Source organism: Lygodium microphyllum, chromosome 23 (assembly GCF_053477565.2).
Source record: "Lygodium microphyllum isolate KBCC chromosome 23, Lygodium_microphyllum_v1.1.10, whole genome shotgun sequence".
In the NCBI taxonomy this organism is placed as follows: domain Eukaryota; kingdom Viridiplantae; phylum Streptophyta; class Polypodiopsida; order Schizaeales; family Lygodiaceae; genus Lygodium; species Lygodium microphyllum.
Genome location: NC_141157.1, coordinates 40,839,726 through 40,866,806, shown reverse-complemented (window position 1 = coordinate 40,866,806; position 27,081 = coordinate 40,839,726). Strand labels below are relative to the sequence as shown.

Sequence of the window (27,081 nt, the reverse complement as noted above, 5' to 3'; positions counted from 1 at the left end):
TGACTGATTTTTTGATTTTTTGCAGCAGCTTTTGTCTTCTTCTGGTCAGATTTTGGGTTATATTGTATATGCACTCTTGTTTTTTGCAATCTGTGCTTGTGTTTTAGCTGTGTTCCCTCTCCAAATACCTTCTTTTCTCTACCCCTCTTCTAAATCCTCTACAGATAGCTCCTCCATGCACATCCACTGATGACAAGCTCCATGGACCTGATTATTCCAAGTGGAGTGCGGTGATGAAGGCCTCATTTATCCAAAAGAGGTTATGGTACTTACACGTCCTCAACAGCCTTCTCCTGTTCCAACTAATTTTAATGAAGACAACCATGAGGAAGCAATGCTTACATGGGATTCGGATGATGCCCGTGCTTATTCAACCTTACTTGGGTGTATTTCCAAAGAAGTCCTACCGATTGTCTGGTGTACAGATCGAACGCCGTATACGCGTGTAGTGAGCGTCAGAAGGTCCCCAAGAACAAAAGAACTCTACTTTTTACACAAAAACCAATGAAGAAAGCTTGCACGACATGAACAAGAGACCAATTGGGTGCAATCTTCCCTCATGCCTTGTGTGAGCGCTCCACAAAGCATGTATTTAATATATCATTCATCTTCAAGCTCAAATAATAGCCCAATTTACAAAATAGCACGCTTTAGCATTTGAGTTTGTTTTTGTGCCACTAAAGAATTAAAGCTATTGGGCGCCCAAGAAGTCAGGCGGTACCCAAATACAATCTCCAATACAAATATTTAGATCGTGCGCCCATGCGCATACAAAAATAATAAATAAATATCAAGCGCTTTGATAAATAAGCGCGTCAAAATATCGACGCCGTGCCTAAGATACGCGCCCATAAAAAATTGATGATAATTTAAATACACGCTATCCTCCAATGCTTCCCACTGCCACCGCTGCTTGCTCTACACATCAACTGAAGCATTCACAATTGTTAAAAAAAATAGTACAATTAAACCGACAAAAGTGAATACCTAGCTGTCTTCAGCTACAAAAATAAATTGGTTAGAAATCAATCCTAACCTTAATTTATTATGAGTGTGCACTCTAAACTCATAAACGTTTATTAATTTAAATATGTATTTTGCGGAATCACCCGCTATGGAATCATCCATGTACACATAAAATTAACAAAACGCCCGAAAAGGATAGGCGTCCCCATTGACTTTTCGCACAAAGAATTTACTTTGTGTATGAGCCCCGGTAATAAAATTTTACGGAATCCACCGCAAAGCCTCACGAAATCCACCGTGGCACAGAATCCACCGTGAAATATGCCTCCTGGCATCATACCCCCGGGGTGGGATAGCAATTGACCTCAATTGCTATTAGCTCAATGTGGAGCTAACAATGTGGAGAAAGCATTTAGATCTCTAGCCTGCATCCATTGGGCCTTTTCAACATGATGGTTTTTAAACTTGACCAAATATCTAGAATATCTATGGCCAGTTCTAGTGGTTAGAAAGTCAGTATCTATAATAGTTTCAAGCTCAAGGATTTCAGTTTCATCATCTAGCAAAAGAGGGTTTTCATAGACAGGGTGCACAGGTAATTGGCCTCTAAAAGGTCGTAATAAACTGATATGGAAGGTGTTGTGGATTTTCCAATATTGTGGTAGTTCTAGTTTAAATGCATTATCATTGATTTTGTGTATGATCTTGAATGGTCCATAAAATCTATGGCGCTAATTTCACAACTGGGTATTTATGTACACTTTGTAATCTTCGTTTTTTAATTCGTAACCAAACATAATCATCAACTTTAAAATTCATAGCCTGTCTTTTTTTATTTGCTTGTTTTGTATATGATTGCTGGGCTTTGGCAATTATATCTTTAACTTCATCAAAAATAGTGACATGTATGTTAGCAATAACATCAGCAGTTTGAATTTTGTTTGATAATGATGCAACGGGTGTAGGCAATCGATATCCATAAATAACTTTAGATGATGCTTTGTTTGTAGCTGTATGTGGTATATTATTATATGCAAACTGAAGTAAATGTAGATGTGTATCCTATATGTGTGGTTTTAAAATGGTGTAAGCACGCAAAAGATCTAAAATAGTACTGTTAGTAGCTTCTGTTTGACCGTTTGTTTCAGGATGAAATGTAGATGAAAAATCAATCTTTGTTCCTAAGTTAGCAAACAAAGTAATCCAAAAATTATTACAGAATCTAGAATCACGATAAAAAATAATGACTTTTGGTAAACCATGATTAGTGAAAACAGTTTTCAAAAACAATTGAGCAGCTTCAGATGCAGTTAAAGTTTTCTTGCATGGAATAAAATATGCTTGTTTGCTAAACCTGTCTACAACAGTCCAAATCATATCATGATTAGCTTTAGTGTTAGGTAAACCAGTGATAAAATCCATTGAAATCTGTTCCCATGGTCGTGATGGAATAGATAATGGCATTAGTAAACCATATTGTTTACCATGGTATCTTTTAACTCGTTGACAAACTAAATATTCAGATACAAAGTTAGATACATCAGTGTCCATATGTGGCCAATAAAAATCTTTAGTCAATGTACGCAAAGTAGATATAATTCCTCTATGACCTTGATATAGAGGACAATGAATTTCATGCAAAACAAATAATCATAATGGAACTGTCACACATAATCTTTTTATATAAAATATGAATCCATTAGTATAGGACACTGAATCAATAGGAATCCAATTATTTGCAACAATTTATTCCAATCAGCTCGAAAAGTAGAATCCTGATGATAAGTATCTTTCATAGGGATAAGGGAATCAAATGATATCACAGAAATATTGTGAATTGTCGGTCTTCTACTCAAAGCATCAGCAACAACATTTTCTTTTCCTGGTTGATATTGTATAAGAGGATGAAAACTTTGAATAAAAGCGGCCCATTTAATGTGTCGGTCAGATATTTGTGGTTGACTAAGAAAATGTCTAATGCTTTATTGGTCAGTTTTGATCATAAATTCAGATCCCATTAAATAATGTTTCCATTGACGTAAGGCTTGTACTACAACTAGCAATTCCTTGTCATAGGTAGAATATTTAAGTTTAGATGGTTTGAGTTTACAGCTAGAGTAGGCTATGGGATGAGAATCTTGCATAAGAATGACTCTTATTCCAGATCCACTAGCGTCAATAACTACTAAGAAGAATGGTCTATTGAAGTCAGGTAGTTGTAATACATGAGCATGAGTTAAAGCATGTTTCAACAAATCAAAAGATTTTTGTTGATTGTCAAATCAGTTATACACAATACTCTTCTTTAAAAGTTTTGTCAAAGGTAATGCAAGTAATGAGAAATTCCTCATAAACTTTCTGTAAAAGCTAGCAAGACCTAGAAAAGAACGTAATTCATGCACATTTTTGGGTATCGGCTAATTTAAAATTGATTCTATCTTTTTAGGGTCAACTTTAATACCTTCTTATGAAATAATATGTCATAGATATTCACTTTCTGTTTGAAAGAAATCACTTTTTTCTGGATTAGTATATAATTGATTGTCTTTTAACAACTTAAAAACTAAAGACAAATGTTCATAATACTCGGTCTCATTTTTACTGAATACTAATATGTCATCAAAGAAAACAATGACACAATGCTGATGTTTCAAAAATATGTGATTCATCATACGACTAAATGTGACTGGTGCATTAGTTAAACCGAAAGACATAACTAGAAATTCATAGTGTCCAAATTGTGTTCTAAATGCAGTTTTGAATATATCAAATTTGTCCAATCTTACTTGATGATATCCAAATTTAAGATCTATCTTACTGAATATGGCAGATCCTTGTAGCTTATCCATAAGATCATCTATCCTAGGAATCGGATATCTATTCTTAACAGTAATTTTATTTAGGACACGATAATCAATGTGCATGCGATAAGTATTATTTTTCTTCTTCACTAATAAGACAGGTGTACCAAATGGAGAACTACTAGATCTAATTAATCCTCTGTTAAGTAATTCTTCTATTTGATTTTGAATTTCTTTCTGTTCAATTTGGTTATGTCTATATAGTGCTTTATATTGTGGTTGTGTTCCAAGAATTAAATCTACATTATGATCTTCAGGACGTGAAGGTGATAATCCATGTGGTAAATCAGCAGTAAAACAATCTTGAAATTGGGCAAGAAATTGTGTATACCTAGGATGCATCTATTTTTCTTTAGCTTGAATTTCATTCGCCCATATTAAATAAGATTTGCTATTTTTACGTAATGCACATTTAGCCTGAGTATGAGTAAGCAGTGGAGAATTATTCAAAGCGTGCATACCATGCAGTGTAATTTGTTTTCCGTGAAAATAAATTTTAATTGAATGCGTAGAATAATCTATGTCAGGATTGTATTAATGACGCCAAGACATTCCTAAGATAATGTCACTGGACTGCAAAGGTACAACTAAGAAATTTCTTCGTTCAGTATAATTACCAATTTTAATTTCTAAATTATGCATCTCGTGTTCCATTATATCTCGTACCTAGGAATGCAGCCTTAATGCAATAATGTGTAGAAACAGTTTGTAAATTCAATTATTTGACTAATTTTGCAGAAAAATAAAGTCATGTATGCTCCCATCATCATGTAAAATAGTCTTTTATTTACCATGCACAAAACATTTCATTGTTAACAAAGAATGGGGAGTTGACATACCTGGCAAAGTATCCGAAGTAGTATCAATGTCATCATCATCTTCCGTAAAATCCGTCATTTTTTCGCATTCTTCTTTTTCTATTGCTCCCAAATAATTGATATATACGGATGGCTTTTTGGATTGGCAATTGGCTGCTAGATATCCAGGTTGATGACATTTGTAACAAACTATGGGTTTTGCTTTAGATACATTATTGGTAATGGAAGGAACTTTAGGAATGTTGGGATTTGACTGTGGGGATAGTTTAGGGTTTGAATTGGTATTTGATGGCAAGGCAGGTGGTCGTATCCAAGATTTACGAAATGAAGATGGAAGAAAACGACTTTGATTGAATCTTCGAAAATTTGAATTGAATTGTTTAAAACCAAAGTAACCATTAGTTGAAAATTATTGTGGTCGCTTGTCTCATCCGCGAATCTTGTCTTCAGTGTCATGGACCAAGGAAATTGCATCTTCAAGGGTTGTTGGCTTGAACATATTGACTTCCGCATAGAAATGTCCAAGTAGGCCAGACATAAACTTGCGTTTATGAGTTGCTTTAGGTACATCTTCGAGCATTCGTAGTTGCAGTAGAGCATTCCAGAAACGATCAGTGTATTGGAAAATAAGTTCGCGATCCTTTTGTTGTAGAAGATCCCATTGCTTAATAGCTTTTTCATGGAATTGAGGAGGAAGGAAATTCTGCAAAAAGAAAATTTGGAAAGTCTCCCATGTAGTAGAGCAATCAACGCTCTTGCGGACCACAGTCCACCATAAGGATGCTTGGTCAACTAAATGGCTAGTGACACATTTAATTTTGTCTTTCTCAACATATGTTTCTTCATGGAAGTAATCATCAAATTGACTAATAAAAGCAAGAACAATCTTTCCATCGCGTGATCCATTGAAAGTACGAAATTTGAAGTTTCTTTTACTTATCTTTGTTTCTTTGCGAATGAATTGGGCTTCAAGTATTGCATCAATGGTACGTCATATAAGATCTTCGGGTTGCGATCCCTCTTGATCGGTGGTAGATCGTTGCAAATTGGCCAATTGAACTTGCAAAGCTTGTCGGGCTCTTCGTTCTTCTTTAAGCTGCATCATAATCAAATCCAACTTTTGCTCCATCGTTGGTTCGGGTAAATTACCTTCAGCCATAAAATCGTCCATGTTTTGTTCAGTCATCCTACAAAATTCCAAAAGACCTCACACTCGAAATCTTGTTAGTGGGATAAGCGTAGCTCAAAGGCGGATTTACAAGACTTGTATATTTTGTTTGGCTTTTATGATATCTCTCCTTTACGATTGCGAAATTCGTTGTCGCAACCGTCTTCCAAGAAAATAGTGTTGCGTATAAACTGCGTATGAACTTCTGTTTTTGCTGAAACTGGTTCAGCAAGACTGCGAGTGTGAACAGGGACTTCTCGAAGCTCAAAAACCAATTCACCTTACGCACAGTATGAACGGCCGCTATAGAAGTTGTAGGAGATGACTTGTTAGACTTGGATGACTTGAAGTACTAAGAGAGCTTTGAATTTTAAACTTTAGTGACTAGCTTGATTTTCGTGGACCTCAAGATGTGTTCGGCCGATTTGACGACGGCGAGTTTATGCTGCCGCCACGAACGCAAAAAGTCGATTAGTGAAGCTTTTTTTTAATAAGCTTTTTGTCTTGTAAAGCTTAATAAGCTTTACCTTAAAGCTTTGAGAGATATGGAGGATTTCTTATCTGTATATTCCACGACTTGATGAAGGAAGTATCCGCGTGGTCCTCCGCCTACAGCGCGTCTCTCGCGATCAGAGGGTGCAGAAGGGGGTTCTTGACTGCCAAGAACACGCTGATATCGACCGTTCGCGACGAGACTGACTGTATAGCTCAATCGTTCCAAGAGCTTCGCCTTCGCGCGAGATGGTAAGCAATTGGAAGCTCTCGATCTCAGCTTCGCTCTGATACCACTGGTACACAAATCGGACGCCGTATGCGCGCGTAGTGAGCGTCAGAAGGTCCCCAAGAACAAAAGAACTCTACTTTTTACACAAAAACCAATGAAAAAAGCTTACACGACATGAACAAGAGACCAATTGGGTGCAATCTTCCCCCATGCCTTGTATAAGCGCTCCACAAAGCGTGTATTTAATATATTATTCATCTTCAAGCTCAAATAATAGCCCAATTTACAAAATGGCACGCTTTAGCTTTTGAGTTTGCTTTTGTGCCACTAAAGAATTAAAGCTATTGGGCGCCCAAGAAGTCAGGCGGTACCCAAATACAATGTCCAATACAAATATTTAGATCCTGAGCCCATGCGCATACAAAAATAATAAATAAATATCAAGCACTTTGATAAATAAGCGCGTCAAAATATCGGCGCCATGCCTAAGATACGCGCCCATCAAAAATTGATGATAATTTGAATACACGCTATCCTCCAATGCTTCCCACTGCCATTCACAATTGTTAGAAAAATAATACAATTAAACCGACAAAAGTGAATACCTAGCAGTCTTCAGCTACAAAAATAAATTGGTTAGAAATCAATCCTAACCTTAATTTATTATGAGTGCGCACTCTAAACTCATAAACGTTTATTAATTTAAATATGTATTTTGCAAAATCGCCCACTATGTAATCACCCATGTACACATAAAATTAACAAAACGCCCGAAAAGGATAAGCGTCCCCATCGACTTTTCGCACAAAGAATCCACTTTGTGTATGAGCCCCGGTAATAAAATTTTACGGAATCCACCGCAAAACCTCACGAAATCCACCGTGGCACGAAATCCACCGTGAAATATGCATCCTGGCATCATCGTCACCTCCTGCATGACAGCTTCAAACGTATGGTCGAAGTTGCAGTTGATGTACGAGGCTCCTTCCACCATGAGGGTCATTACTCTCTATGGCCAGCTCCAACAACTGAAGTTTGAAACCAAAGATACGATCCAATCATTCCTACTTCAAGTTACCCAAATCTAGGACCAACTTCGCACTATGCAGTATGCCCTATCAGAGATACATCTTGTTGGTACGGTACTCTACAAGCTTCCTCAAGAGTTTGATGGAGTGACGAATGCTTTACAGGCGCAAACATCTACGACTCGTATTAGTTTTTTTCATATGTCCTCGATATTGCTTGAGCATGAGGCGACTTCGCAACTACAGGGGTAGCTTCTGCACATTATGGAGGTTCATGTGAGGCTCTTACAGCTTCAAAGAGGGATTCAAAGACGAAGAAGTCAAAGGCCCACTGTTACCGCTCTGGCAAGAAGGGTCATTTACCAAAGGATTGCAAACACTTAGCGGCTTCCAAGAAGGAAAAGGAGCAGAAGATGAAGCGGGATGCGGACTCCTCTGACCAGTCATCATCTGCCTTAGATTCTGGCTCACATCCTTTGGCCAAGGTGAAGTCCAAGCCGCGGAAGGGATCCTTTTCCTCGAATCGTGGGAAGGGCTTGGTGGCCCCTTCCTCAACTGCTTTCTAGTGGTGGTGATGAGGTCATCCCTCATGACTCTTCAATGCCAAAGCGGGAGTGTGAGAGTGGTGAGATGGGGCAGCCATGCCTCATCTATATTTCTATACATATGCACAGGATCCGGAGAGGGACATCCCTGACGCATCGACTGAAGTCTGGCAGGTACAAATCCTAGAGCTAGGATTGCCATCTAGGTTCATGATGGGCTGGTTCTTTGATAGAGAGTGGTTGGCTTTTGTCTGGAGCTCACATGAGGGGACACTTTGGCGGTCTAGACTTTAGCCAAAGGAGAGGAATTCATGGTCATTTATGCATTGCGGCATTGGTGACAAGATGGTCAAGTGTGTTACATCAGTGGCATTGTTGACAAACATTAAAAGTTGCTATGATCTTCTCTATCTTCAGGAGCTCATACGATCGACATTGATATCAGGTTCTCTCTGAGACACCTTGGTGGTGGCTTGATCACCCATTGCTTGGGTATCCATGGTTCTACTTGGTGGTTCTATGTTGTAAGGTTTTTGATTCATTCTCATTGTACCATTGTATTGTATCAGATCACCCATGATTTGAGAGAGGGTGTTAGCAAAGTATGTCAGCTCATGTGTGAGTTTGAGCATGTATTATGGTTGGGCACTTTATGTAGTTATTTTAGGCATTTTTAGTATGTAGTATTTTATGCTATTGTGGCATTTATTCCTGCCAATCGGCCAGCATTAAATGTTGGTCGACCTGACATATTTTATGGAATTATTCATGCCTATATATACTTTGGGCTCGTCCTCCTCAGTCAGTTCGGCTCACCACCTGGAGGTCCTGTGGAGAGAGGAGCCGATGCCAGTGCCCACGCAGCCAATGACTCACTGTTGTATGCGACAATCTCGTGTCTGATATATGGATTCCAGTTCCTGAGCATACATCTGAGTTCTCATCTGTATTGTGTTCTTTCTTTCCCTTTCTCTTTTGTCTTGTGTTTCAGCAATTTATTACAACATATGTTTAAGCTTCCATTGCTGCTCTACTTCTGACACTCTCTCCAACAGGCATCACCTTCATCAGAGGCAATTGCACCTTGCATTTGGTTCCTGGCTGCTTCTCACCCTTTTGACGTCACTCCACAACTAGCGTTTCACTCCCAGAGGTTGTCTTCATCTACGTTTTCAGCATCTGGCTCATCCTCACCACGTGGCATCACTCTCAATAGCTGGCGTCACCTCATCAGGCTTGCGTTTGTAGACGGAGGCTTCATCGGCTGTCTCCTTGCTCGTAGATACCACTCTTCATCCCTGCGTTTGCAGATTCAGAGGCTCCTCACCATTCGACGGCAATCTCCCTGCTCCAGGCGACACCTCCTCATCCTGCATTTGCAGACTCAAGGGCTTCTTCGGTAGTCTTCCTACACTCCAGGGCTTCCTTTGTGCTACGGCACCCTTGTATCAAATTCACTTCATCAGCATGATTCATCTTTCATCATCTTCCGTGTTTCTTTTCTCTCTCAGTGTTTGCCGTACACTGTGTTTTCCTCCGCAAACCCTACTGTCTCTTTGGTCACTTAGTCATTTTGACAGGTGCCCTTAGTGCATTCATACTAAGTCACCTCGTAACCACTATGACCAATGCTACTAGCACCGGCACCCACCCGGATATCCAGCAATATATAACATCAAAGTTTTAGGCCATCACTAGACACTCAAATGTATACCACTCTACATTCTAGTACATCGTTAGTGGGAATGCTTATACCACCCTTTGGCACTACCTTACACACAACCGCAAGTGCGTCACTTTGTCCTATGATCCTATTGTGTAGGGGATCCCTCTCCTGCAAACTGTACCACCCTCCTTGATTGCTCAAATGCGCAAATCCCCATCTTTGTTGATGAGTCACGTCCTTCTTTAAAGGAACTAGGGAGTAGAAAGGAATCACCTACACATTTCGACCCAATCCCAACTTTCTCGATTGACCCTACACATGAGCCACATTCCCATGTCGATGGTCAATCTCCTTTGAAGAAAAAAGGAAGAGGTACACTCACACCCTCACAAAGACCCTCTTGGCACTTCTTGTCTTAAAAAATTGGTTTTGTACTTTTGCCAAAAACTTGGCCATGTAGATAACAATTGTCGCTCAAAGACCCACACCAAAAATCACCTCATCCACAGCTAAGGGTCTTCTACCCACACCAAAGCTAAATCCAAACCCATTCCTATGCCAACCTCGGCCCATTTCACGATGGTATTTCCACTCCAAGGAGGTTGAGAGCAAGCCTTCCCCAAGGAGGAAACACACTTTCTCTAACCCCTAGTATCCATGTTCATCAGTGGCTAGCCACCAATGCAGTGGATCCTAGATCTCCCCCTCAATCAATGCCTCATAGCATCTCTGACCGGTTCAGTCGTTCTCTTCCCCTAGGCTAGTTTCTTAGGCGTCCTAGGTTGTCCTTAGGGATTTTAGGCTAGTTTTCTTTAGGCTTAGCCATACTTTTTCAAGTCTTCCACTACACACTTCCTTCTTTCTTTACTTTTGCTGCATCTCACTCTCAAAACATGCAAACCATCTATGAAACATTTGGTATGTCAATTTATTTCTTGATCTTTTCACATTGGCTTTTGTATTTTAACTTAGGACTAACATTGCATGTCCTACCATTTATATGTAGCATGTCTCCCTCACTCATCCATTGTGATCATTATTCAGCCAGCCCTTCTCATTCTTCTCTCATCCCCCTACTATTTAGCACCCACACAAACACTCAGTGTTGCGTGTTGGGGCTGACCATTGCAACCTTGTACCTTGTAGCCATCAATCACTTTGTTCCTTCTCTCACTTGCATTTCATTCGATCTCCTTCTCTATTCACCCCATATTCGCTTTTCTTTCCATTGCACATCACCTCTCAATAGCCATCATAACAAGGTAACCGAGAAACATTTCACCCTGGAAACATTTCACAATTGAAGCATCATGTTTCAACACGAAATGTTTCATACTTGGGTAGGACCTAAGTGAAACACTACATGAAACGACAAAATCACACGCTTAAAGTACATTTACTCGCTAAGTTTTTAATAGAAATTGCTATTTTTTGTGAGAGTGAAGCTGGTATACGAAACATTATAGATTGAAACGTTTCATTTGTGAGACGTGTTTCATATTTCAAGCCTCGCAAGACGTATTTCAGGTTACCATGCATCACAATCTACTCCCTTTTCGACATCGAAGGGGATTAGATTGGTCTACGAGACTGGACTTTCACTTCTCAAGTCCCCCTCGTCTCTATAAAGACATCAGAGGTTGAGTCCTTGGTCCAAATTCACAAGTTTCCTTCACATACCACTACCACAAAGGCCCATCCAACACAACCTTGTGTCTATCATATCATTTGGATGGTGGACAATGGAGTGAGCTACACATCATGTGACTCCGCTTAAGGACTTATTTATCTCTCCTACATAAGTAGCACGACATGTCTGACAAAAAACTCCTCAAACAAGATTCACAGATGTTGATCGCATCAAGTTTGATACTAATCAGCGCTCAGATCTCACTATATTGGACACTGTCTAATATGCATCCCAACTTGGGGTGAATCTTTTATCTATCCATTGGTTTTGCCGTTTGGGAAGAGCAGTCTTTTTAACAACAAGCACAATCGACGTACTTGATGCCAAGACCAACCTACCGATTGCTCGCAATGAAGTGCACCCTAATGGCCTATATCTAATATCCCAATTTTTATCCTAGCCAATAGTTGAGGGGTTTGAATCTCATCATAACCATTGCTTCTACATCCAAAAATCCTTTAGATGAGAAGCACCTTTGGCATTTCTATTTAGGCTTCCTTGGTTATGACTATCTTTATGAGAGGTCCCAACAATAGTTGGTCGAGGGCCTTCCATGCCTGAAACTATCCAAGGATGTTTGCCAAGTATGTCAACTAGGGAAACAACGTCTCAATCCATATCCTCAGCACTCTACACATAGAGCTAATGGGCCACTTTGGTTGATTCATGAAACCAATCTTCCTTCTTGGCAAGGGTGGTATAAATCTAATTGAGCTCAAATTACAGCAAGCATTAAAACCTGGAAATATACACTTTACCACTTAATCTTGGACAGTTGACACCCGATTGGCCCCAACAATTGGCACCCCTTGCAACATTTCTTTAATTGTATTGCTCTAATTTGAAATGCAAAGAGATATAGGCTGATCCCTCTTTCAAATTCAATACAACGGGCTGTCATAAATGACCAACACTCACAATTTTCCCCTTGATAGTACAGCAATCCACGCACAGATTGGGTCACAATCTCTTGCATGTGGACCACAATAATTTGAGAATGGGCTGCCCCTTGGTTCCGCTGCAAATATCTTGCCTTTAGCCACTACTACAAGTTTTGGGTCTTCAGTAATTGCGCAGAAATCCCAAGGTAGCCGTGGAAACCTTGATTTCTGCTGTAAATTAGGGTTCAGCAGCAAATTCTGCAATTGTTCTACCCATGTCCTATTGCATTGTGCGATCAGCTGTTGCCTCAAAGCTCATTCGACAGCTGCTCCTTAATTGCTCAGCCTCTCAATGCTAGAATGACCAGCCCCCAAACAGCCCTCCTCCACTTTGCATGGGAAGTTTTGATGTGTGGCAGCCTATTTTGCCACTTGGTAGCTTTTTAAAAGTAATTTCAAGCTTTAATTTAATTCCTGAAAATTAATTAATTAACCATTTGACCTTGCCCAAGAACTCACTATTTCCTATTTGCATTAATTGTGCTAACCCCCACTGGAAATTCAATTGTCCCACATATTAATTGGCCTAGGACTAACATTAATTAAATAATTAATGCCCAATCCCAATGTCACCACTGGACATTTAATGGCCCAATAAATGGCCTAGACCCAAACTGACACAGTGACACAAAGCACCCACAAGTACCTATCTAGCAATAACTTTGTACAACTTTTGCTAATGTTACCCAACCACTGATCACTTGGATCATCAAGGTATTCACAATCACTTAACTGACTTTGCAGTTCACATGTGCACCTCACATGGGAACTTAATAATGCCAAAGCTAGGCATTAAAAATACACGTCCTTGTGACACTTGTCAACTTTAGTGGCACATCACCCACTACAACCATAAATGGAGCACAGTATTTTTTCCTATTGGTGGATGATTTTTTTAGATACATGTAGGTATACTTTCTTAAACAAAGAAGTAAAGCCTTCATACATTTCTTGACATGGGAGCATTTGGTTCAAAATCAAACGGGTGTCCATTAAGGAAGATTGAGGAGTGAAAATGGTGGTAAATTTGTCTCCCATGAATTTTTCGAGTTCTTGCAAGAGTAGGGCATTTAACGCCAACTCACCTCCACCAACTCCCCTTTATAGAATGGAGTGGTGGATAGTATGAACCAGACCGTGATGAACATAGCATGCTCATGTTTGTCACATCCAATGGCATCCAATTAGTACCATTCAATATTAGTATGGTACTAATCTTGAAAATAGAGAGGATGGAGGGCATAAGGGTAGACGTAGAGTGGAGGTAGGGTGAAGGAGAGCTCGAGGGAGTAAGGGGTAGAGAGCTTGAGGAGACAATTTGAGAGTAGAGCACTTGAAATTTGAATTTGAAATTAGAGAGGGAGAGTTGTTTTTTTTGTGATATCCAAAGTGCCATAGCACTAGCTGGCAACCCAATTATCAATCCGAAGTAGAAGCATATTGAGGTCCGCTATCACTTTACTCCAGAGTAGGAGAAACTAAACCCCATTTGAGTCTGACAATCTCATCCATATCTTGACCAAATTAGTCAATCACCCAATCTTCCGTTACCTGGATCGGCATTGGTACTCCCTCCCCAATCAACATGATGAAGAGAGGGGGGGGCCCATAGCATTTCCTTCCACCCTCTACTGGTGAGAGGGGCAGCTACTTCTCTTGGTGCTTACAGGATTTTGGTGCTCATTACTTCATTTCCATTAGTGACTTGTATCATTGTTTATATGTGTCATGATGATCATATTTGCAAAAGGATGCTTGAGCAAGTGAACAATTCCCGCATGAGGACATAGTCCAAGTGGCACCCCTACACTTTGTATGGCATTCTATTTGAGCATGATACCTTGAATTACCCTTTGCATACTTCATGCATTGGCATTGTGTTCATGTACAAATGGGGTGCTTTGGATGGGGGAAAAACCTGCATATGCAGGCATCCATCGAAGGATGAATACTCCTTGCACTGTACAAGCGATCCACTGTATTTGCAGCACTTCATATAGCAGCCTATAATGGATCTAGTGTACTTGCAGAACTTGATATGGCGGTCTATCATGGCTGCTTATGGGTTCACACCATTCAATGAGTGAAAAAGGCTAAAGCCAAGTAAAGTGAGTAGGTGATGTGGCAAACATGCATCTAACTTAGAATTATTGCATTAACATAAAAAATGTTGTGCAAGGCTAGGAAGTGAGTCGAAACCGTATTCCATGTTTTCCACACCTTCTTTCTCTACTAAATCTAAAATCTCAAATCAGACCACCAAGCATAACAGTCAGCCTATCAGGATAAGCTACGTCAGAAATGCCAAATGTAGGAGGTGACAACAGAGGATCCTTACATATATAGGTGCCCTGCCTACTATGAGATACGAGGCAACTACCACTGCCTGCAGCCTCTCTACTATCTAGGAGGGATTTGGTCTGCTACATCATGTTATGATATTCCCTGACCAGAGATGTCTGGAACTCTACTTTTTGGAGATTCTCAAGACACTGAGATGTACTAACCTAGCCCTAAGAGGCACGCAGTAGCATTTAGTATACAAGACAACAAGCACAAAGATGGGGCTGCAAAAATCATGATGAAGAAGTGAAGGTGAGATGATGTGATATTCATAGAGCTCTAGTATATACAAATGAACTGCACACTGGATGGTACAACAGATAGGACCCAACATCCTTGAGACTAAAGTAACCGCATTTTGAGGTGAACAAAACGATGAATTATGAACACAGTCATGATTATCCTGTCATCCTAGTGCACTAAGGTGAGCTGTTCCATGGAAAATATACCAATTTCTATTTGGGTAACACGTTTATGGAGAGCCATGTTAGTATCTCCATCCATAGCCATCCATTTTACAATTGGTGGCTACTTCATGTATTTAGCGACAAACTGCTCATGCATAAGCAAGATTGCCAGTCCATAACTTAGTGTTCTCAAAGGTCTCCTACATAGAGCTTAAAGCTTCCTCCCCAAAAAATAATCCTCTTCAAACCTCCTGTTGTGCTAAGAAATGCACTTACCCACTTAAACAGCCCCAAAACATGCTTATTTTAGGCTTATTTTAGCCAAAACCCTAAAACGGGAAGCGGATCGAGAAAGTTAAGTGGGAGAGGATCTAGAACCCTAATTTTCTATAAATTGGCAGCCAGCCCTCCACTCTTTCACAATCTCGTTTTTGCAGGTTTCAAGTGCTACCAACTTGCTGCCCACACCCCGGTCACAAAGGACATCTCAGCCCTTGCTGTCCATCACTATTCCCTACAATCTGGCGCCTGTTTCCAGCCCTCCACACGTTGATTGCTGTTGTTTGTGCCTGTGACTGACTACTATTCATCTGCACTGCTATCGTACAACCTGCCACGCCAGCAAACTGTTGCATTTGCAGGCTCCAATTGCAGCCCTGACAGTTTTCTCTCTCCTGTTTGCAATCGCTGCAGTCTCTCTCTCCTGTAGGCTGTCCTGCCTGCGTTTTTAGTCTCTCTCCTACTCATTACCCTTATCCTGATCCTTGAGATACAGGAGTTCGAAGTTCAGCATTCATTCACTGCAGTGTGTTTGTTGCATGAGCGTCGTATTATTAGTAGTCATATCATTTCATTTATTCACTGTGTTCATTGTCTCTGAGTTACTCTAATCCTAACCCTAATTGTGTTCTTTTTATCAGTCTGTGCTTTGTCGTACGGTTTCTGTTTATGTTTATGTCAGGGTATTTTTCTTTACACCTCCTATTTTCCAAGATTAAACCACTCTACTATCACATCTTGCATCGAAAACAAAATGTTAACTTCTGCAAACAAGCTAGCTATTGAAACCCCTATACATCTTTTGTCCATAAATAGTGGTAAAGGTGTCATATGGCAGCGGTACATCAGTGCACTCAAAGCTTTACAAGCAAGAAAAAGTTTCCAAACCACATGAACAACAGCAAATAACTGGATAAAACAACGTACTTGGGATCCAAGAACGGCCGCAGATCTAACATCTCTGGAAATGTGACATGGCCACTGAGCTTGTTTAGTCGTCCACGCATGTCTTGGGCAAATCTTTTTAAATGAACAGTCAAAATTGGTGGGGCCTTAGAGATGAGTAACCTCTTTGTTGCATCTCTTTTAACAGCTTGTTGATGCCCAAGCTGAGATTTCCTCTTCATATTTTTCCCTTGAAATAGTTGTTTATTTGAAGTCTTTAAAGTGGAAGCTGCCTTATCCTTAGGCATGCTTAAAAAAGCCCCTGAGGATTTGTTTCCTGATAGATTCAGATTGGACTGTGCATCTTTTTTTATAGAAGATGTCATACAAGTCCCATTTGACATTTCATCCATTTTTGGGGCATCGTCCTGTTTGAGAAGTCCAACACTCAATACATCATTTTGGCGGTCCATATAGCTCGAATTTTTCTGAGGGTTGTTGACCACCAAAATGCTACTGGCTTTTTGATCTACACAACCATTTTCTAGGTCTGTTGGCTTTAAAAGAGACTGATTACCACAAACCTGGCCACTGTCCAGTTCATTCAACCTTGCACTGCCATTTGCAAGTCTGCAGTTTAGATGCTCTTTGACTTCAACAGTAGCATGACACTCCTGTGCCACCCTATTACTTTCCATGTGTGCTGAAAAAGCCCCATTTTGAAGTTCTTTTCCAACAGGACAGGCTTGATCAACAGTTCCATTTTGTTTCCAGGTAATCGAGGAACTGCTATCTTCATGTAGCAGGGCTCCATTTCCATGAGTTGAAGGAACGGATAAGCTCTCCTCAGCTCTAACAACAATATCTTCACAATGCAACTTGCAAGTTTCTTTCTTCATTTCTGAATGACCACCTTTTACACAACTTTCTTTATTCAATCCCAGATGCCCTTCCTTTCGATCCCCCTCTTCAAAAGGTGTGCCAGACACTTCGTCCTTGCCTTCATTGTCTGATGTTAAAGTTAAAATCTTCGCCTTCATATGCTTTGTGCAACTTTCACATTCCCAAGCATTTTCACCAGAAAGCAGCTCGGCTTTGGTGAAGTCAGCTAAACAGCCTTCAAGAGATAGCGGAAAAATGGCCTCTTGAAGGTCAATCAACCTCTCTAGTCCAGTTCCAACATTTCCTCCATCAAAAGCTCCACCATCAGCATCCCAACTTCCATCCACACAAGATTCTTCAGGTGCCTGAGAACTTTTCAAGCAGGCTTTAGCTTCCATGCCTTGTTCAGTCTCGCCAAAGCTCTCCTCTTCTTCAAAGAGCTGCGCAAAACCATCAAGACCAGCATCATCCTGCTTCACTACAGAGCCTGGCACATCTTTCTCCTGACTTTGCAGTGAAGAAGTAGCCTCATTCTCACATTTACCTGCCTCTATGCAAAGTTTTTGTTCCTCTCCTTTATATTTGCTTGGCAATTGCAATGGTTCGTATGGTAACAGCAGAGTACCAGCAGCCAAAGGCAGTGGTCCATCCTGCTCAGACTGTGAAACATCCTCAGTACTCACTGCCAAATTCACTGAAGACTCCTCATTGAGATTGTCGACAGCAGGATCATTTTCAGTTGAGTCTGAAGTATTATGAGGCAAGATCCCAACAGTCTCTCCAGCCCCCTCAGTATTCTGCAATGGCTGCAGGTAACCTATCTCAGTCAATGGTTGGACATGATTATCATTTTCCTGAAGACTCTCTACTGTGTGAGCCACCATGCTGCTGCTGCTTTGCATGGTACTTGAATTATCCTCAAATCCCTGCAAAGTTCCTTCTGCCAACTGAGTTCCACCTCCAACAAAATCCAACCATCCAAAATCTGCTGAAGATGTGTCTACACCAGAACGAAATTTTGTTGAAGAACCTCCCTCTTCAGTGAAAAACCTGGACTCCGCTTTCTGAACAGATGATAATATCTGCAGAGAAACAACCTTGGTTTCAGATGCAGCCGGTCTTGACAGAAGTGGACTCTTAGTTAAATCCACCTTTTCAGCTGCTTTAGTGGGTTTCATCTCTCTAGGTGAGGACACTTTTTGTAATCTTCCTCCCGAAGAAGATGAAGACCGTTGATTTGCTTTTGCCTGGTTTTTCTTTGCAAGTTGCCTTGTAGGAATTTGCAGAGAAAGATCAAGTATGGGCTCATACACAACAGATGAATATCCACACTCACAGCAGCACACAGTACTAGACAACTGACCTCCAAAATACTTATCTACAAGTGTGGAACTTTGAGTCGGGGCAATTGGCTTTCCACTATCTTTGGGAAATCCTGAATCATCTACTTCAGAAGCTTCAATTGATCCACTGCTTTTGACCGACTTTCTATTGTCTGCATCTACAGGCTTTGTGCTCTGTTCTTCTGAGTTTAATCCTTCCAGCAAACATCTCAGGAGCTCATGACTGTCCTGCTGTTGGAAACCCCTAAAGCGAGGAGCTTTTGCACATATAGCACCAAAGAGAGACCTGGGGTTGTAAGCTACACTACTTTCCCAGCACAATCGACCCTTTACACCTTTTTTCAGGCCAGATTCATATCCTATAGAATCTGTGGATGCCTTGGAGGATGAGCAATCAGAGTTTGTTTCTAGAAAAAGCCTTCTCAGAGAAGATGTTAATGGTCCTTCCACAGCCTGAGAATCTTGTGTGAAATAGTCACGAAGCATATCAAGTGCCAGAAGATTTTGCATAACTGAGTTGAAAAAGCAGGTATTGCCCAAATTAATCAGGCCTTTCACTTCCCGGCTTCTTTTAGGAAGCAAAGAATGTGTATTCGAATTTGCCTGAGCAATTGGGCTTTCTAAGGAGACTCCATCAAGTGAAACAACTTCCACCGGTTTGCTATCTTCAACAACAGAAACACCCCTCCCTCCAGCCTTTAAAGTGCCAGTTTCTTTCATCAGCTTCTCACGCACAAGTTTCATTGCTTCTTGAAGAGGTGCATTGCCCAGCTGCCTGATATCCTCAGCTTCCCTATCTGTTGGGAGGTAAAAATCAACAGCCATGTTGCACATAAAACACCAACAAATAAGTTTATCACCAGATTGTAAAGCCAATGGATGCTTTGCAATGAGAGAGTGCTTCCAGGCATGTCCTGTTGGTGCCTCATCGTCCTGGCCAACCTCTTCATTGCTAGCATCATTCTGCTCTACAGTGCTCTTGTTAACTATTGAGCCACATCCCACATGACCACATGCCAGGCAGATCCATTTCTTCGATATATTACTTGGTGAATTCTGCATCAACTTCTTCTTTGCTGATTTCGCTTTGCCCTTCTTACCTGAAGTAGCTTTACTGTCCTTGATGCAATCCTGGCATAAGGAAAGAGTGCATTTAGATTTTCCAAACTGCACCGACAGTCTGTCTATGTTGACACCTCTGTCCAGATGTCTGCACACCTTCCCACAACCACCCTTCATGGAGACAGGGGATGAATGATCCTCTACTTCCGGTGAGGCTGTGGGATCCATGCTGCTGATCTCCGTCAAATCCTCTGCTTGGGAAGGAGGAGGCAGACTACGGGGGGCTGAGCGCGTTGTCGCACTGCGAACCTGAACCTGCTTTTTCTTGCTCCTCTTTCCGCCCATCTGTTCGTCTTGGGCGCGGTATTTGAAGCAGCAAACCAGGTGAGATGGATTGATGCCCACCGTTATGCCACTCCTACAGGATGACTCTCCTGCAAGGAGCAACCTGGGGAGAAAAAAAGACAACGCGGGGGGAGGGGGAGGGGGAGGGGGTGGAGGCCGGATGCCTGATGCAGTATTTGTGCAAATGCTCGGAAAAAATCACCTTCAGAATCAGTTGCTTCAAAGAATAGGAGCTTGATCTCTCTCAAAGATGGAGCCGAGTGTATTGATTGTCCTGCACAGAACAGAGACTAGACTGATTGTCCTGCACAGAAGAGAGGTTAAAAGGCCTCCAAAAGAGCTACCTTTCTTTAGAGTGGCGAATGAAGAGGCCCCAATCGTCTCAGCTCACACAGCAAACCGATCGATGGGTAGGAATCATAGCCGGTCCCAATATGGGAAGTGATGAAAGCGCCCCCCTGCGTGAACAGGAAACAGTGTTGCCGGCTATGGCCCAAAGGCATGCATGTATGTAGCGTAGGCACTGTCTGTTGGAAGAGGGATAAGAAGCGGGCAGGAGGCGTAGGAACTGAACTACATCGTGATTATTAGTCTAGCGGAGAGACTGCCCGCCGGGAAAAACGCACAAAATCACTCGACTGCAGCAAAAAAATTAAACCAAATCAACAGAAATCGAAATAGCTTTTTTTCCTTAAATGTGAATACTAATTTATACCATCTTTTTCCTTTATCTTTTAGAGACATTATGGAATGCTTTTGAGAAGATATCCAATGTTGAGATGGACCATTGATTGCAATACCACCAAGTGGTCAAGGAGGTGTCACATGGACCTCCCTTCCCATGTTGATGACCACCTTAAGAAAGAGGCAAGGGGATGCAAAAGCATTGTAGCATGAGCAAGCTCCCAAAGTGAGTAGGCAAGATGGTGCAATGGAGATGGACTATGTTGGGGCCACTCATCGAGATATTGACATGGAAGTTATGGAGAAAGAGCTTCATATTGAGCTTAAGGCTTTTTTTGATAGGAAGAGGCAATTGGTCCATGAGACAAAGAAGATCCATGAAGCCCCTGTTGCCTTCTCACTCCAATGCCTCAAACAATGATACGCAAACTTCTCTTCTATTGGAGTTTTTACTTCATTGGGTAAAGTTACTATGGCATACCCACCCTTAGCTAAGTTGAGCATTGACCTGTTTGCCTACATAATCTCACTCCTGCCCCTAAAATGGTACTAGCTGAGATCTACAACTTGACCTTCGATAATTAGCACCCAACTGTATTCCTATTTAGTATGTTAGGAAAGCACCCTACTTATCAAGTCCACCTATCCATAACATCACCATGACATTATCCACCCACTTTCCATCCATGCACCCTATATTTTAAGTCATTTAATTAAGGTCCTACCACACTGTGGAGACTTAAAAAACAACTTCATCAATTATCTTGTTACATAAGGTTCATTGAATGACCTTTAAGCACGACACAGAATAGTTGAAAACAATCTTTCTAAAATAGTTTAAGTGAATTTTAATTGATTACTTTAACTTGTCTCAAGTCCAAGATTGATATCCCACCATTGGATATTCTGACCACCTCTAGGGTCCTTCACCCTTACCTCTTTCTAGAATTGGGGTCTCTCTGGTGTCCATATGTTGTGCCCAACTGAGGTTTTCTTCTCTCATCTTAGGCAAGTGGGGTTTAACATTAACACGACCAAAGTCCTCCTCATGTTGCTATAGGAGGGGACCTTCTTCTTAATGTTTAATCTCATCATCTAAGTGGCAATCTCACACTCTAGATAGCCGAGTGATAAAGTCAACCCTGGCAAGACTCAAGGGGAAGTACAATACCAATCGCACTTCATCATTTATATTTTTAATTTCTCTTGATCACATCACATCAACAACATCCAAGGTAAACTCTTCAATCACATCCAATCATTCCTAATGATCCCAGTGCATAATCCATGTTCTTGGTAAACAAAGCAACTATAAAAGCACCTTGTGGCTCTTATCACATATGCATTTCATGTCTCCATTATCCTCCCCAACTCGAAGGAGTTAAATTACATCCCATAAGCTATCATGTACTGCACTCTTATGCACAACCCTCTTCCTTAGCAAGAATAGTAGTTCTTCATATTAAGTACCCATGATATCGTGAACCCCCTAAACAAATCTACAATTTAGTGTATTCTTACCTTCTCACAATCTAGCTTAAAATTCATGAAAATAACGTGCTAGAAAACACCTAGAACCTTTGGAAGTGACATAAACTACCCCTATGCAGTAGTCCAATCATTTTGACTATTTCATGATTTAACCCTTTAAAGCTATATTTCCTTATAACTTTCAAATAATTTTAAACATAATTACCTAAGAAAAACTTGGACTTTGTGAATGATGTTTGCATGCTTTTGATCACATCTGAGGATAGCCTTGTGACATTAGTGTGTGGCTTTGAAGGCAAACATTAAAATAGAAATATGACTTAATTGAAATAGGAGGTACATTATAGTGCCCGTCTTACATGTCGTGGAAAAGAGGACATAGACTAGAAGACACTGTGTGAGCTTTTCTACATGACACTAAGGTTGAGAGTGAACGATGGGACAAAAGTAGGAGTGCTTGGTCAATTGTGTGAGAAAGATCAAGAGAAGAGCCAAAAGATGAGGAGCAATACATGTAGTCCTCGAACAAACACAACATACCTATTGATGTCTTGAATCTACTTCTATGCATACTTCTATGTAAGGATTGTATACTTTATACTTATGGGCTGCTATCTAAGGCTTGTTATTTGTTAAAAGTTATTGCATTAAATTGATGCAAATAGGGAATTTGAGGGCAACTCAGTGCTATCATAAAACTCTTCATTGCTCTATGCACTTGGCTATCGCAAAACAAGAGACATATTGGATTGTTTTTATGCTTTCTTGAACCATTGTTATCATGGGTTGCAAAACTAATATATAAGGTTAAAAGGAGGGGTGTTTGATAATCTAGTGCAAAGTTTATTATGTATATACAAGATGAATAAATCCCAAGGATGTTCTTATGTATGAATAGGACTATTTTGGGTCTTGTTTGTTGTCCAAACTTTTGTATGATGAAGTATATGCACATAGGACTGACCATAGCCAAATATATATTGAGCAATAGAATCAAAATTTGACATATATATAGATATATATGTTCTACTTGGTTTGGAAGTAAGCACATATGGATATATATGGCATGTATACTCGTGTTTTGAGTATATCTAAATCCTTATGTCTAGATCTACATACCTCCTCTCTTTCTTTTCATCTTCTACCACAAGTATATGTCATTCTATGCCTATAAGCTATTTCATCCTGAGACCAATGTCTTTTGGCCATGCACACAAAGTCTCTTGACAATATCCATGCATTTTTGTAGCAACATAGAAGCACGAAAATGAGAAGCATGGATATAAGAAGAGAGAAGAGTGAGAAGTCATAGCTTCACGTGTGAATCAAGAATTCTGTGTACCTTGATCTACTCACATTCATTCACTTATAGCCTTCTTCTTCTCCTTCTTCTCTCTACACACACACACTCTCTCTCTCTCTCTCTCTCTCTTCTCAACCTACCAACCTCCCTGATGATGTTGAAGAAGGGGGAATATATCTTTTATAGTGAGGGATAATTATAAAAAATTGGTTTTATATATACATATCTTTATATTTATATTTATAAAGGGGATGATTCATAAGGAGTTATGGTGGAGACATGCTTTATCCAAGGCAACATCAGGTGATTTAGGGAGTGTTGGATTTAGGGTTGAAAGAATGCAAGCACATAGCTAAGAGAAGAGAAAGCTGGAGAAAGGGCAACTCAAAGAGTATTGAGAGGTATGGAAGAAAAAGATCTACAATATTAAGTATGCCCTAAAGTGAATAGGCATATATAGAAGGCCGATGGGGAAAAAAACTCTAAAGAGGAAAAAAGTACCTTAGTAGTCATAAGTGTGTTCACACATGTCACTACCAAAAACATGGTAACAAATCACCTCAACACTATCTAAGTGTGTTCACACATCACTACCAAAAAATATGTTAACAAATCCCCCCTAGGAGTGTTGCACTGAACAAGAGTTGGGACTCGTGTACAGGGAAGTGCCAAGCCTAGTGGACTCGATTAATCCACAAAGGGCAATAAACTCAAAGCTTTTGTGAAAATCTTTAAGCTTCTCATGAGGCAAAGCCTTTGTGAAAATATATGTAAGGTTGTCCTATGTTAGCACATAGACCAAGCTTATCTCTCTTATAGAGAGTATCTCCCTGACATGACAATAGTACATCTCAATGTGCTTAGTATGTATATGGAATACTAGATTCCATGCATCTACCAAATCACTCTAACTGTTAATGAAGATGGTGGTGGCAATAGCCAAATCAGCCAAAAGGCATTTGAGCCAAATACACTAAACCATAGCTGTGAAAGCTACCCTCTACTCAACTTCACGACTAGAAGTAGCCACAATGGGTCGGTTCTTACTCAACCACGATATGCATGAGCTACCAAGCATGAAACAAAAATCACTTGTGGATACATGAGTTTCATAACTTGAAAGGGAGCGACGGATCGAAGGTTGGACTCGAGAGCTATGGCGGGAGAGCAAGATCAAAAAAGGGAGAGACTAGAAATGGGAACTCCAACAGTCACAATGTGTGACCGGGCCTTTCTTTATTTAAACTGTAACTAAAAAAATAAAGAATAAAGTGAGGGTGACTGGCGCCCGCCACCTGCATTGTGCAGTGGCGGTGACTGTCAGTGTAGTAATACATGGGCGGCTAGGCAGAGGCGCCTTTATCCCCAACAACCTCCCACTTAAAGGCGAATCTACCCCAGTGAGGAGTGAAAAGAAAAAGAAAAAAAGACAGTACAACATGTACACATGTACAACAGGATGAGGAAAGACGTCATCTCATCCCACGCCCACTGAGGAAGGCAAAGCGCTCTATAGAGAGGCTTTTTGTGAGCAGATCTATAGGATTCTGGTCAGTCGAGATCTTGACAAGATCAACAGACTTGTCCTCAATAACCCCACGTATGAAGTGATACCTCACCTCAATGTGTTTCGTCTTCACATGGAAGACCAGATTCCTGGCTAATTGAATAGCACTCATAGAATCCAAATGCAATGTAGGGATAGTATCAATACCAAGGTCAGCAACTAAATGACCCAACCAAATGGCCTCCTTGCAAGCCTCAGTGACTGCAACATACTCGACCTCTGTAGTAGAAAGGGCCGTGCATTTTTACACCCTGGACATTCAAGAAACACCACCTCCAGCATAGATGAATACATAGTCGGAAGTGGACTTCCTACTATCTGCATGTCTTGCATAATCAGAGTCAGTGTACCCCACGACTCCTGTATCTTGGCTGCCATAGCATATGCACATATCTGCAGTGCCCTTTAGGTACCTCATGATACCCTTCACGACATCCCAATGCTTCTTGCCAGGTGTAGCTATATAGTGTGCCACAACACCAACTGCAAAGGCAATGTCTGGACGAGTGGCTATCATGGCATACATAAGACTGCCCACTGCGGATGCATAGGGAATTTTGGCCATCTCGGCCTTCTGCTCTTCTGTCTGCGGACAATCAGCCTGTGATACCTTCACATAAGAAGGCAATGGACAGCCAATAGGCTTTACGTCCTATATGCGAAAGCGCTCAAGGACTTTATGAATGTACTCCCCCTGTGACAAGTAGAGGAGTCCCTGATGCCTGTCGCGTGTAATGTGCATACCAAGTATGTGAGCAGCATGTCCCAGATCTTTCATCTCAAAGCTCTTCTTAAGCTGAGCCTTAGGAGCATCTAGCTCATCATGAGCTTTCCTTGCTATCAGCATATCATCCACATAGAGTATCAAAATCAATAAAGAACCATCACGGGCTTTCTTCACGTAAAGACACGGATCCATAGCACTCCGGCTGTAGCGCTGTGACTGCATAAAGGCATCAAACTTATGATACCACTCCCTAGGTGCCTGTTTCAAGCCATAAAGACTTTTCTTCAATTTTCACACTAGGTTCTCCTTGCCAAGTTCTACAAAGCTCTTAGGCTGCTCCATATAAATCTCATCATACAAGTCCCCATGTAAGAAAGCCGTCTTGACATCCATCTGGTATAAATCCAAGTCAAGTTGAGTAACCAAAGCCAAGACTAAGCACAGGGTGGTTATCTTAACCACAAGAGAAAAGACCTCATCAAAGTCCACACCATGCTCCTGCTTAAAACCCTTTGCTACCAATCTAGCCTTGTATGCCGGCTTGGGATGTACATGGGTACTTTTTAGCTTGTACGCCCACTTGCATGGCAAAGCCTTCTTGCTCGCAGGCAAGGAAACCAAATCCCAAGTGTCATTCTTATGCAGGGAGTCTATCTCAGACTGCATAGCCCTCTCCCAAGAGTGACTGTCACCCCTACGCATAGCCTCATCATAAGTGAAAGGCTCTCCTGCATCTGTAACCAAGACATAATGCATCGAGGGCTGAAATCTATCTAGTGGACGTCTGTCTCTAGTAGACCGTCTCATGGCAGGCTCTACTGCCTGCCCAGTTGCCTGTCCAATGCCCTGACCATGAGCATCTACTGCAGCTGTAGGCTGTCCAACTGGCTATGCGGGAGCTCTCAGCTCCTCCTAAATTATGATACTGCAAATCTCAATAACTCTCTCAGGCTGCCTATGCATCTTGTCTTCATGGAAGACTACATCATGACTGCAGATGACTTTCCGTGCCTGCAGATCCCAGAGACGGTAACCCATCTCGCATACATCCCCATAACCAAGGAAAATGCATTTGACACTCTTGGGATCCAGCTTACTTCTCTTGTCCTTGGGCACATGGCAAAATGCCTCACATCCAAAGACACGGAGATGCGCATAAGAGGGGGGTTTTCTAGTCCATACCTCCTCTGCAACCTGGAAATCCAAACCACTAGAGGGTGATCTGTTTATGACATGTACAGCTGTACTAACTGCCTCAGCCCAAAAGCTCTATGGTAGGCCTGCATGGCTAAGCATACTGCGTACACGCTCCTAGATGGTTCTATTCATCCGCTAAGCCAAACCATTCTAGGGGGG

General features: G+C 41.0%; 1 protein-coding gene across 1 annotated transcript in view; it reads right to left on the bottom strand.

The window, feature by feature from the left end:
• The window catches only part of UBP2 (ubiquitin-specific protease 2), a 40,415-nt gene extending 19,868 nt beyond the window's left edge, over positions 1-20,547 (bottom strand). The window contains exons 1-2 of the mRNA XM_087664851.1: positions 20,298-20,547; positions 16,364-20,227 (exon numbers count right to left, since the gene is read on the bottom strand). Coding sequence (XP_087520977.1) covers positions 16,364-19,953 — 3,590 coding nt within the window. The 5' untranslated portion in view covers positions 19,954-20,227; positions 20,298-20,547. The remainder of the gene's footprint in view (positions 1-16,363; positions 20,228-20,297) is intronic.
• Positions 20,548-27,081: the final 6,534 nt, after the last annotated feature.